This window comes from Microtus oregoni, unplaced genomic scaffold (genome assembly GCF_018167655.1).
Source record: "Microtus oregoni isolate MIOR12 unplaced genomic scaffold, Mior012 000037F_ref0000500, whole genome shotgun sequence".
NCBI lineage: Eukaryota > Metazoa > Chordata > Mammalia > Rodentia > Cricetidae > Microtus > Microtus oregoni.
In genome coordinates, this window is record NW_024543096.1 from 14,662,083 (window position 1) to 14,675,532 (window position 13,450).

General features: G+C 40.8%; 1 protein-coding gene across 15 annotated transcripts in view; it reads right to left on the reverse strand.

Annotated features, from left to right (window-relative positions):
- Positions 1-13,450, reverse strand: part of Baz2b (bromodomain adjacent to zinc finger domain 2B) — a 211,388-nt gene that overhangs the window by 10,646 nt on the left and 187,292 nt on the right. For all 15 annotated transcript variants that reach the window (XM_041631512.1, XM_041631511.1, XM_041631509.1 and 12 more), the window contains 6 exons: positions 10,455-10,517; positions 9,268-9,412; positions 4,101-4,753; positions 3,330-3,603; positions 2,991-3,146; positions 2,052-2,212 (listed from right to left, as the gene is read on the reverse strand). In XM_041631512.1, the coding sequence (XP_041487446.1) occupies positions 2,052-2,212; positions 2,991-3,146; positions 3,330-3,603; positions 4,101-4,753; positions 9,268-9,412; positions 10,455-10,517 (1,452 nt within the window). The remainder of the gene's footprint in view (positions 1-2,051; positions 2,213-2,990; positions 3,147-3,329; positions 3,604-4,100; positions 4,754-9,267; positions 9,413-10,454; positions 10,518-13,450) is intronic.

The following is a 13,450-nucleotide window of genomic DNA, read 5'->3' on the forward strand; positions in this document are numbered from 1 at the left end:
TCAGACAGTGGCAATGGACATTTACGGTCAGATTAAGGACAGTAAAATCAAATGGAAACCTGTGGTCATCTTTGTGTCACACACAATTACAGAGTCAGTATTTGAAAGAGCCTGTAGACCCCCATGCTTTTCAGAAAACAACAGGAACTTAGAAGCCATTTCATAGGGCTTACGGCTGAAGGGGTTAGTCAGCTCACAAAAGATGCAAGCCAGATGGAGGTGGTGCACACCTTTAATCCCAGCACTCCGGAGGCAGAGGCAGGTGGATGTCTGTGAGTTTGAGGTCAGCCTGGTCTACAGAGTTTCAGGACAGGCTCCAAAGCTACATAGAGAAACCCTACCTCAAAAAACAAAATGCAAATGAATATATCTAATAGATCAACAGCACAATTTTAATGTGCTTTCATTATGGCAAGCTTCTCAGGGTAAAAGTATTTTCTTTTTAAGAAAAAATATGGTTAGTCTTCTATAGATAGTAAGACATAACTATTTTAGTACTTTTTCATCAGTTAAAGACAATACAAGTTATTATTCAGTTCTCAGAATAATACAACAGCACAATTCACAAGCAGCTTAATAATACAATGCCAAGACACTCTACTCAAAAGCAAATTCTACTTATTTCAGCTGCTGAGAAAATGAGCAAGGGCACGGAAGGCAGCACTGTGGGGGGTTCAAGGCATCCAAGTGTGACGGTTTCAGGCCACAGTCTGATCTATAAACACTTGACGTGCTTTCCCAACTGGAGGTCAGTTAGCACTGGAAAATTAGATGGAATACGTTGAAGGAAAATTAAAACCGCGTAAACCAACACCAACAAGTAGTTAACAAGTGATCACGAGAGAGGGCAACATCAGAGCATGGAAGGCAGAAGCAGCGTGTGAGAAAGCAAGCCAACTAGTCAGTAAACCCTTCCACATTTCCTAGGCCTATAGCCTGATCTCGTTGGTCTTCATGCTAAAGATATTGTGTCACCAAGACAATGTAAATTACATTCATTATTCTCAATTTAAGGAGGCAGTGAAATGCATAAACCAAGAAATCCAACAAACATCTTAAAAAAATCATAGCACTAAATGGAATAATTTTCATTTCTCCAGAAAATTAACTCGTGTGGAGGAGTTTCCTTTGTTGACGATGCCAGAGAAATGAGGCGTGCGGACAGTTCACAGGCTAGGGGAGAAACACACAGTTTCATAGCACAATAGTTTTAGGAAGTAATAAATTTTGTTTTCTAATGTTAGCAATTATGTTTGTGGCAAAAAGGGATATTATACTAGCTCTAGAAAATGATGGGTTTTTTGAGACCTCCAAAACTAATTATGAAGCAAAATTTAAATTATTGAGAAGGATACAATTATGTAGTACATTTTCCTCTGAATAAAACATAACTATCAAGTGAATCGACATGAGAGACTCTAGTTTTCTAAAGCTCTGCAGGTTTCTCTGCTTAGTCAGCACACGGATATCTATCTACTTATCGGCACAACCATACTACTGCCCTCTTCCTAAGCCTGAGCATCTTGTGTAAGCCTCTTCTGTCTCTCCAGCAGAACTCAGCTCTGACCGTTGCCTGTGACATCACACCCATCAGATAGAGACATGTGCTTCACATATGGTGTGTCTGCTTATTGATAGAACATGGGTCCTAATGTCTGTCTTGTCCTTCCAGTTTAGACTATACATAGAAAAAGTCTGATACACAACAGTTAAACATAAAGGAGTCCTTGATCTTCCATGAACACTGCTGACATTTGTGAGAAAACTGTACTTATCATGGTAAAAACAAAATGATTTCTGTGAATACAAAATGTAAAAAACCACACGTGCTACACAGTCCAACAGGCTTGGCTTGCACACACTCTTTGCCACTCAAATGATGACTGAGCCCGTTTCCTTACCTGTATGACAGGAGAGGTTAACTCAGGACTGTTTAGAATTAAATGAAATCGTGTGAAAACATTTAGTACAATAACTACATTATACAAGTTATATAATAACAATTACCTTCCATCACCCTAAAGACAGATTATATGCCAAGCCGGCTTTACCTTCACTTGCAAACTTGCGGACGCCACCCTCCTTTCCAAGTCCTCTACTTGCTGGAGGATGTTCAGGTCCAGTTCCATCGCTTGCTCCTCTACGGACCAGTTTTCCACAATATCTCGAGTTACCTGATTTTCTTCATTTTCATTTAATTCAATAATAGCAACTACATTTGAGAAGAAAGTAGTTTTGAAGTCCACTTGATTTCTAACTGCCCTCCCATAGTGATTTCCCCCCCTAAATGAGTAAAATGCTACACACACTACTTCTATAAACTCCACAGAGACAAATGTACAATGCACATGCAGACAGTTTGTTGCTGAACAAGAAATTAACTGAGACACACAAAGCAATATGTGTATAGGTGCTAAAAATGATAGAAAGTAACACAATTTGAGAAAAGCAATTGGTTACTGTTAAGCAAAATCTAAAATAATTAAGTCTGTGGAAAGATGGCTCAGTTGCTAAAAGCATGTACTGTTCATCCAGAGGATGCAAGTTTGACTCCCAGCACACATAACATGGCTTACTACAACCTATAACGGAAGCTCCAGGGGGATCCAATAGCTCTGGCCTATGCATACACATACATAATTAAAAATAATAAGAATAATTTGAAGATAAATAAAAGTAATAAAGAATTAACATATAGTAAAAGGTTTTAGGGTAAAATAATGAACTTTTGGAGCTAGAGAAATGGGTCAGTGGTTAAGAGCACTGGTTGGTCTTTCAGGGGACCCAGGATTCAATTCCCAGAACCCATACGACAGGTACTGCTGTACATAACTCTAGTTCCAGGGGATCTGACACCTTCATACAGACAAATGTGCCCGTAAAAGAAAACAAAACAAAAAAGTAAATAAAAATCTTTTTTTTAAAAAAAAAAACAAAAACCCTGAATTTTCTTAATCAGATAAAAGAGCAGAAATCTTTTGGGCATTTACCATCCTTGTTCTTGATACAGGCTTGAGTAATATAATCCAAGTGCTTCTGTACTTGCTTCTGTAGTGCCTTTTCCCTTATTCCTCTGAGATGCAGCACTTTGAGCAATGTTTTCAGGTCCTCTGGGTCAATAATTCTCCACCAACCAAACTGCATTTCTAAGTTAAGACAAATTATGCCCATAGTTTACATTATTTTGACTAGGAAATAATGGCAGAGCAAACCTCAAGATTTGTTAGCCACAAGGAAATTCATCAGAGATATATTTACAAAAGAGAAATAAACTATCAGCATGAGAATCAAGACACAACGAGGGGCTGCAAGCCACCGCTCACACCTACCTTCTGGGATAGGCTTTGGACTAGGGAAATCTACAGGCTTTGCTACTTCAACAGCTGCTGGCTGAGCTGTGGTGGTCTTTTCCGGTGGAGGAACTGGAGACTCACTTTTACTTGAAGCAACACTGGAGGTCAAGAATGAACTACCATTTCCTTCTGGCATTCCCAAGCCTGACCCCAGACCAGGCAAAGTTGATGTAAACGGGACATTGGAAGTGAGTACCCCAGCAGGCCACCCACAGAACTGAAGGCCCATCATAGACATGCCACTTTTCACCTGTAAAACAAAACATCTTAAACTTAGATTGTGGTTCCTGAGTTCAGTCCCTGGCACTCACACGATGGAAGGAAAGAGCCATCTCCTGCAAGCTGTCCTCCGACCTCCATATACTTAATGTAATAACAACATTCACAAAACAGAAACAAAGTACTCATTAATCTAAGGAGTTGGGGGAATGTTTGGAAACTTAAATTATTTTTTTCAAATTGTATCTTTCAAAAACAATATCCACTTATCAGAGGAAAACTACACACATTAGCAACAATATTAATTTTCATGTTATTTGTCCCCAAGAGTAATTAATTACATGTTAGTTATACTGCAACTGCAGCCAACTGAAGAGTTAGTCAACTTAAGAAGGCGAGATAGCAGGAGAGCTAATGAGGCCGGTGACAGACGTTCTGACTGCTTTGGTTTTTCAGACTGTCTCAGGATGGTTGAAGATCACCAAAGGTCAAAGTACGGCCACAACCTGTTTTGTTAGCAGCACTAACCTGAAGAGGCGGTAAAGTAAATGGGTTCAGTCCAGCAGGGCTCTGAGAAGACGGCCCAAGAAGCGGAGGTGGAGCAGGTGATGGTGACTTTGATGGTGGCTGAGACTGCGGAGTCGCTAAAGCAGCTGGCATGTCAGCATGGGTCAAGGAAGTGTCGTCACAAGGTGTTCTCGGCAGAAGGCTAAACCACTGTCTGTTCTTCTCAGTCAGTGTTTTTAGCAGTTGGTCGTTGGGGAGAGGGCCGTACAACTTCGCACAGCTACCCGAGGCAGAGCTAAACAGACCAGGATCTGTCTTTTCCAAGCCGCTCTGCGCTGCTGCCGAGGGAAGGCTCCCCAGGGAATGCTTCCCCCCATTCTGATGGGACAATGTACATCCGTTCGTACTAGCAGTCGCTTTTGGGGGTGTCATAATATCTGACTCAGGAGGCATTTTAGCTACTTCCAAAAGCTTGCTTAACTTGGAAAAAGAGCCAGGTTTCTGAAGAAAGAGGTTTGTGTTATCTTTTTCTTTAAGGTCTTCCTTCTGCTCACAGTGATCGGGAATGGAACAATTTAAAGATTCTGTAGGAGTCTCAAATACTTCCTCTTCTTTCATCTGGAGACTTTCTGCCTTTTTAAGCTTTTCTTTTTCTTTTGCAATTTCTTCTAGGCCTATTCAAGCAAAAGATGCCATTAAATTAAGTTATTACTACACATCAAACCATTACTATAGCTAAGTTTTATTATTCACCAAATTATATAAAAATACATCAAACTTTCACATCTTATAGTCTTCATTTTCTTATGGATATTTTTTCAGTCACTAGCATAAAAAATTAAATGTACGGCTGTGGAGATGACTCAGTGGGTAAGAATGCTGGCTGGGCAAGTACGAGAACTCGAGTTTGAATCCCCAGAACGCGCACAGCAGGCATATGAGGCCATCGTGCCTGGAACTCAAGTGTTGAAGGGGAATCTGCAGGCCAGCAGAAACAGTGACTTTCTCCTGCAGCCAGGGGCCCTGTCTCAAGGCGATAAAGAGTGGTAAGGATGAGTTCGAGACCAGCCTGGTCTACAAGAGCTAGTTCCAGGACAGGCCCCAAAACCGCAGAGAAACCCTGTCTCGAAAAGGCAAAAAAAAAAAAAAAAAGTGGTAAGGAAAGACATCCTATGCTCTCCTCCGGTCTCTCCATGCATGGCACAGACACACATACAACACAACACACAAGCGTGCCCCCCATACATACACACACACACTCTCTCTTCAACAACATTTATGAATGTACAGTTATTAAAAACAAAACCTACACAGTAAGAACTAGTAGATCTGTACCTCTCAGCCTGTGTAATCTGAAAAGGGGAATCCAGTCCAGCCTACCTGTTTCAATAATTTGTGACTATGTATGAAACATCAATAAATATATAAATAACTATGTCATATAGATAGATACATTTAGTATCTATATGATACTGAATGGATGATATCATGACTACTCTGCTCAAAGATAGCAGTAGAGTAAAATTATCTACTATTAACAATACATGATATGCCTTTTAATTTTTATATTTTTTACATAACAATAAATGCTATTTTTCATTTGTGCATTTAAAAAATCTATTTCCTTGGGCAAATTCCTTAAAATAATCAACTTAACATATATACTTTTTAAGAATTCTTGAAGTATACTGTCAAACTGTCCTCTAGAAAGTTTGGGTCAAACTCAGGACCAAACACACTCACCCCAGAAGCACATAAGGATAACTGTTTTTTTTCGAGATCCTTGACAAAATTAGATACTATCAATATTTTTTTTGTCTTTGTCAATGCCTAGGAGGCAAAACACTAAATTGGATCATGTTGGATCATTAGTGCACTAAATATCCTTTTGTGGGCCACCATTTCTCCTACTAATGCCAAAGGATTCAAAGATGAATTTTATTAAAATGAATCTACTTTATTCTATCTGAAAACCAGCTGACTTTCAGGCTAACATAATCAATCAGTCATGAAGGGTACAGAGTCTGTCCATCCTGCCTATTCCTCCATCTTTACTGCTGCTCAAGACTAACATGCTTAATCAGATCTATATAGGTGTAACTTCCTCCAAGGAGTTACACACACACACACACACACACACACACACACACACACACATCCTACCTAGCTTGTGGTATTCACCATTTTCAAGTTATTTATTTCCCACTTGAATAGTTTCTTTGGAGCTCTATCTGTTCACACTCTTTGTTCCTGTTTTATGGTGTGTATGTAACTTATGGTTTGGAGTACTGCATAAATAGAATCCTGTACACTCTTCTGCAAAATGGGATAAAATCCCAAATCCTTACTAAGGCCTCAGCACTCCACAATATCTGACAAAACCCCTATAATCTCTGCACCATTGGCCCTGGAAAATCTTGTTGTTCCCATCTCCTCTCTTTCTGCTTCTCAAATACGCAAGGGCTTTTCTTCAAGGTCTCTGTGCTTGCTGTTCTCATGCAGGACAGTGTTCTGCTCAACAGTTCTTGGCCCTCAAGGCTCAGGTTAAATACCCTTTTCTCAAGAGTGCTCCCTGATCACCCTGAGTGCACTAGGTGTCTCCCACTCCTCTTGGAATGTCATTCTATGTCGCTTCCGTTACAGAGTTCTGAACATAGCAATCTATTTTTACTCTTCTCCCTTCTGTGGTAATGGAATTCCAGTCAATAAGCTCTCCTTAACAAGGGGGCTGCTGTAAAATAAAGGGTGCAGCTAGAGCTGGAGATAGTCAGGGACCCAGATGGGCATGTGGGGCATGCACAAGGCCCACCAGTACAGTGGTGGAAGGGATGGATGCATTCCAATTTCCCTGAAGCTCTACTGTGAGAGCTTCCCATGGCAAAACACTGCACTGAACCTCATTTTGACCACATACACAATACGCTGAGTAGTATATCATGTCTAGCCAGTCCTCTATTAATGTTTGAAAGCTCTCAGTCCCTTCTCTTGAATTAGCTTCTAATTAGAATTAATACTATATCATATTAATTAATTCTCCTGAGCAGCAGTAGGGACTAATTCGCCTGAGTTTGCTGGTTCTTGAGATCACAGGGTCTAGCAGACACAAGAGTCACCCCCCTCTCACTAGAGAGAAAATGTGTCTGGAAAAACACGAGTTTGTCCAGGGACACTGATCACAATTCTATTTTTGTTTTCTCTCTTCCTCTCTCTTTCTGTTTTTAAGATGCTGAGAGTTCACATAAAGATTTTAAGAATGGTGTTTCTAAGCAGGGCGGTGGTGGTACACACCTTTAATCCCAGCACTTGGGAGGAAGAGGCAGGCAGATCTCAGCAAGTTTGAGGCCAGCCTGGTCTATAAAGTGAGTACTAGGACAGTTAGAGCTGTTACACAAACACTATCTTGGGGGGAAGGGGAGAAAGAAAAGAAAGAAAAAAAAAAGAATGGTTGTTCTATTACTAAAACAAATGCTTTGTTACATTTCTACCTTCTATATGATTAACCAAGTCTCTCCCCACACTGCAGTAGTCAGTTTTCTGTAGGAAAACCAACCTCCTTCCTTCCTAAAAAGATCTTGCTATGATATAGCCTAAGGTGGTCTCAAACCCTTTGCCTCTCATGAGACGGAATTACAGAAATGAGTCTAGGGCCTGGCTATAGATTGTTCTTCATAGAAATTTGTACCTCCTATAGAATCTATACATTAAGAAGACACGTGTTGAAAGAAGTTGTGTATATACCACCAATATACTACCAAGGGTTGAGAGCCACACCCTGGGACTCAAAAGTGCTGACACAACCCTACCATCCAATCAGATTCTGACATCTAGTAACACTCAGTAATGGAGTTCTGAAAAGCTGAGCTCAACAAGCCTTATTTAACACAGAAGGTTGGCTCTATCATCCAGTTTACTGAACACAGGTTAGCTCTATCATCCAGTTTACTGAGCACAGAAGGTTGGCTCTCTCATCCGGTTCACTGAGCCAGAAAGTTAGCTCTATCATTCAGCCTACTAAGCACAGAAGGTTACCGCTATCATCCACTTCACTGAACACAGAAGGTTAACTCTATAGTACAGTTTGTAATGGGATATTTAAAGATGAAATATTAAAAATCAGTGGTGACAAGAAAAGAAGTTAAAGGGGTTTAGGTGCTCATAAATTTTAAGATGAACAAGATTCTAAACTGAAATGAAGATTTAGGAAGGGATCTCAGAGCCAATCTTCTGCAGTTCTGTCAGGACAGTGCTTCCTGTGAAAGGGACAGCCTAGGCCAAGTCTCAGAGTCTGACAGTGGGAGAAGAAACACCTGCAGCAGAGTCACAGGGGGACAGTGAGGACACTGCATGGGGTGCAGCAGAGTCACAGGGGGACAGTGAGGACACTGCATGGGGTGCAGCAGAGTCACAGGGGGACAGTGAGGACACTGCACACGGTGCAGCAGAGTCACAGGGGGACAGTGAGGACACTGCACGGGGTGCAGCAGTCACAGGGGGACAGTGAGGACACTGCACGGGGTGCAGCAGAGTCACAGGGGGACAGTGAGGACACTGCACACGGTGCAGCAGTCACAGGGGGACAGTGAGGACACTGCACGGGGTGCAGCAGAGTCACAGGGGGACAGTGAGGACACTGCACACGGTGCAGCAGAGTCACAGGGGGACAGTGAGGACACTGCACACGGTGCAGCAGAGTCACAGGGGGACAGTGAGGACACTGCACACGGTGCAGCAGAGTCACAGGGGGACAGTGAGGACACTGCACACGGTGCAGCAGAGTCACAGGGGGACAGTGAGGACACTGCACACGGTGCAGCAGAGTCACAGGGGGACAGTGAGGACACTGCACGGGGTGCAGCAGTCACAGGGGGACAGTGAGGACATTGCACGCAGTGCAGCAGCATCACACGAGACTGGCAGCAGAAGAAAAGCCAAGGGCACGAACCCTCAGCATAAGAGGCTTCGATGGAATGAGAACTGAGCACTCACTATGCCCAGTAACAAAGCACACTTGATTATGAAAGGACACAAGACAGGGCAGTAGCAACAAGCTTTCTAAAAATGCAATATCCTAGAGGGCAGTGGTGGCGCACGCCTTTAATCCCAGCACTCAGGAGACAGAGGCAGGCGGTCTCTGTTTGAGGCGAGGGCAGTGGAGACAATATCCCATTTAGGAGACTGCAGTTCTTACCTTCACCACTCTCCATGCCTTCTACAAAAATCCCTCCGCACTGAGGAAGAATCCAGTATCTGCGTCGGTAACGGTCCTGACCGAACATCATTGAGCGCAACGAGTGGGAAGCATCAAAGAGCTTTCGCCTGTACTGGCTCTGTTGCTGTTAAAAAATCATCCATATAATTATATCACAGACACTGCGTGACGTAAAAGTCAGCAAAGGTACTCTTATGTTTACTGCGTCGTCATACTGTCCAGTACATAAAAACATGATGGTACATGTCATCAAATACGTCACTAAGCCAGAACAAATCACATGATTTCAGTACTTTGCCAATACTTCTCCATACAATTAAGCATGCCTACATCTGTTTAGCTTTGTACACATGTTCTCTGCCTTTTCAACACATGCTTAAATTTTGACATACAGCCATGGAATGAACATTGAGACAATAATGTACAGGCATCTCACAGTACTTAACAACTAATTTTTGGGGTTGGGGATTTAGCTCAACAGAAGAATGCTTGCTTAGCAAGCACAACGCCCTGGGTTCAGGCTTCAGCTCTGAAAAAAAAAAAACCCAAAAAACCAACCAACCAAACAAATAAAAAACCCAACCAACTAATTTTCCTGCCATGAACGTGAAGGAGAGTAGGGAGGGGCCTAAGGGAGAACTTGGAGGGAGGAAAGGAAAGGAAGAAATGTAATTACAGTATAATCTAAAAACAAAAAAAACCCCTTAATGTTTCTTAAAAAAGACTCATCTTAAATTTTATTATGATACTGAAAACAGAACATAAATTTTAATGATAAATACTGAAGTATAAACAGTTCATAAGTCTAATTTAAGTCTAATAAATAAATGTGCAAGTGTAAAATGAAATAGAAATATTAAAATTCCTATGAAACTCAGAAATTTTTTGAGTAATTACTTCAAAGACAATATATCTTACTGATGCATTAATTTAAAGGTCCAATTGAGGAGTCTAGAACTCTTTCTTCACAGATTTGGTTAAGCATAATGCTTTCAGAGGCTTCTAACCCCAGCGTTCAGCCAGTCTAGTTTAACTGTGAGGATGTTTCTGGAATCCTTCTGTTTAATTACTTATGGAAAGCTTGCTGTTACTTAGCACTCAGAAAAACGAATCCCAGATTTCAGAACACTGTACGCAGATGTGAAAGCACATCTGAGCATGCTTACTTTGCTCAGTTTTTCAATCTGTTTTTCCAGCTCCTCAACACTTGCTGTCTGGTCACCTTCATCCTAAACAATAAAACACAGAATTATTTATCTGCTTCAGAGTTTCATTCTGTCCTCATCAAATCCTGCGTGAATGCATCACACACACATTCATAGCTACATACAAAGTATAGAAGTAGTAAAGGAGGAATTTTAACACTGAGCGGAGCGCTCAGAGCACTTTTTAAGGGTACTGCTTAAAGAGAAAGGCTTGTGCATGACACATGAACATTCAAACATTTACATCCTTAGCCCTTCAATTAATTTTTGATATTTCCTCTGGGCATTTTTTCTGACATTCCCGTCCAAAAAGAAGCATTTTTTCAAAAGTCACCACCACTTGTTCATACACATCAGAAAAGAGATGTACACCTAGTAAACAGAGGCGAAGGAGGAGAGGTGTTCACAGTTTCATAATCACCTATTATCTATGCACTTCTTATCCAAAGTCAGAGGACAAGAGTTACTTTGGCTTTTACATAGACTGTGCTAAAAGTAACATGAATTCTAACTGGGATAAAAAGATAACAAGCCTCCAAATCCTCAAATCCTGACTCTCAACTAGGTACTTAAATATTGATATAAAGTGATCTTTTCATAAGCAGGACCAACGTTTTGAGAATTTACTAAAGCAAGAATTACATTCCAGCAACAGATAACTGGAATACGGTAACAGAGTAGTAATGCACCAACCAAGTCAACCAAACGCAGCCTCTCCACTTGTCTAGTGGTGTGGGATTGTCCTACGGCCTGGCGAAAACAAGGCCAGTATCCTACAACTGTGGTCCAAATAACCTACAAACTATAATTTTTAATACTTCTCTCAGGATGAGAAAGGAATGATAGTCTACTAAGTTTTAATTAAAGGAGTTTTGGTTAATTATAATTTTAGTTGGGTGGTGGCTGTACACGTCTTTAATCTTTTGGGATACAGAAGCAGGTGGATCTTTGTGAGTTTGAGGCCAGCCTGGTCTACAGAACAAGTTCCAGGACAGTCAGGACTACACCGAGAAAACCATGTCTTGAAAAACCCCAAAACAAAAAAACAAAACAAACAAAACCCATAATTTTAGGAAACATAAAAGAACTTAGAAGATCAGAGGTATGTGACAACAGAAAGAACATACATAATTATCAAAACTGAAGACAGAAATTATCTTCACCATGGTTCTCCACTGCTTCTTAATCAAAAATGCCTTTGTGCTAATCATTTAATGTTAAATACAACCTCATGTACATTGCCTAATGAGGACACAGCCCAGCAGAGTCTCAACACAAGTCCAACAATTAGGAAGGTTATGTGTAAAAGGAGTAAGCATGGGAACAGAAGGGAATTGACTGAGACAAAGGGTGTGAACTTAGTTGAAGGCAGCATCTTCTAACTGAGCCTTAATGAAAAACCTCCCAGTAATTAATCCTTCAAGAACTATAACTATTGTACTGACACACGAACTAGAGTTAAGCAAGAAGCCAAGGTTGCTCTTGGATATCATCAGTACTTTATTAACTAGCCAATATTTAATGCATGTCTACCAGGCCTTTATTATTATGAAGACTCCTTCCAATCATTTCAAGGGGAAAAAAGCTCTTCTTTTCTTAAAAAAAGATTATTTAATATGTACACAAGTATATGACAATGGAGAAAAGAGGTCATAAATATGGAAATCTCTGGAGGGAAAAGATGATATAAGATAAAAAATAGAAAAAAATAAAAATGATGCAGAAAAAAACCAAACTAACTATTTAAGACGAGGTTTAAACTGCAGCCTTGGCTGCCCTGGAACTCTCCTGGCAGCCGAAGCAGGCCCTGATCTCACAGATACGCTCTGCATCTTGTCCTCTAGGGTACATGTGCCAGCCACTCCCACAGCAACTGTTTTTAAATAAGGCCATGGTATGTAGCTGGGACTAGCTTGGGACTCCTTGTTCTCCTTTTCTTAGTCTCCTAAGTGCAGTAGTATAGGCACGTGTCATTCTATCTAGCTAAAGAAAACATAAATTGGTTTTTTAAGACCCTAAATATTTATTATTTTAAAAGTTTTATACCATTTCCTCATGTTAATAGTAGGATATATAATGGTAATAAACCCTATATTTAACGATGATTACTCACACTACAGCTATGTTAAAATGACATGTTCTATGTATAAATAATAAAATCTATGGCTAACAATTATGTAATTAAAAAGGAAGTCAGAGACTGGGTAGTGTGATACACAGCTATAATCTTTAATCTTTTGAAGATTTACGTGTTTTTTAATCTTTCAAGCTTTGCACACATACAAAGCTGAGACCAGAAGGGTCATGAACCAAGGGAAGTCAGGGTTTGCAGACTGTCTTCCCTTTCCCCACCAGAAGCAAGGTGAAACAAACAATTTCTACCCATCAACCCACTTTAGTGACATCACTCAGCAGAACACACTGAAATCCCAAAGCAGGGCTAGAAATTTGTGCCAACATTTAAACCAATTTATAATATTAAATATCTAAAAAAGCCACCAAGCCTGGAAAGGCTTAGCTCCTGTTATGGAAACGGCTCCACTTTCCAAATGAAACAGATTACTGATGAATGGGTCTGTGATTCTCAAATTAGATACTTTTTACATATCTGCGACAAAATGAATGTTTAAGTACATTATATCAGGGCACAGGGCCAGGCACGTGCAGCTGCAGCCCCACGCTAGTCAGAAGTCTCAGCAAGAGGCCCTGGCCTCTTGGGCTCGAGTTTGAAGCCAGTAATGGTAACATGAAAGTCTGGAGGAGGTCCGGCACTATGGAACAGTTTCTTCCTGCAACAAATCTCAATGTCATCTTTGCAGGGCTCTGACACCAAAAGAAAGTTCAACAGTGGGACCACGTCAGATAAAAAAAAATCCCTGCATAGCAAAGGAAAGGACAGGTGGAAAAACAACCCACTGCATTTCATAAAAAATAATGCCCAAACAATTAAGAAACGC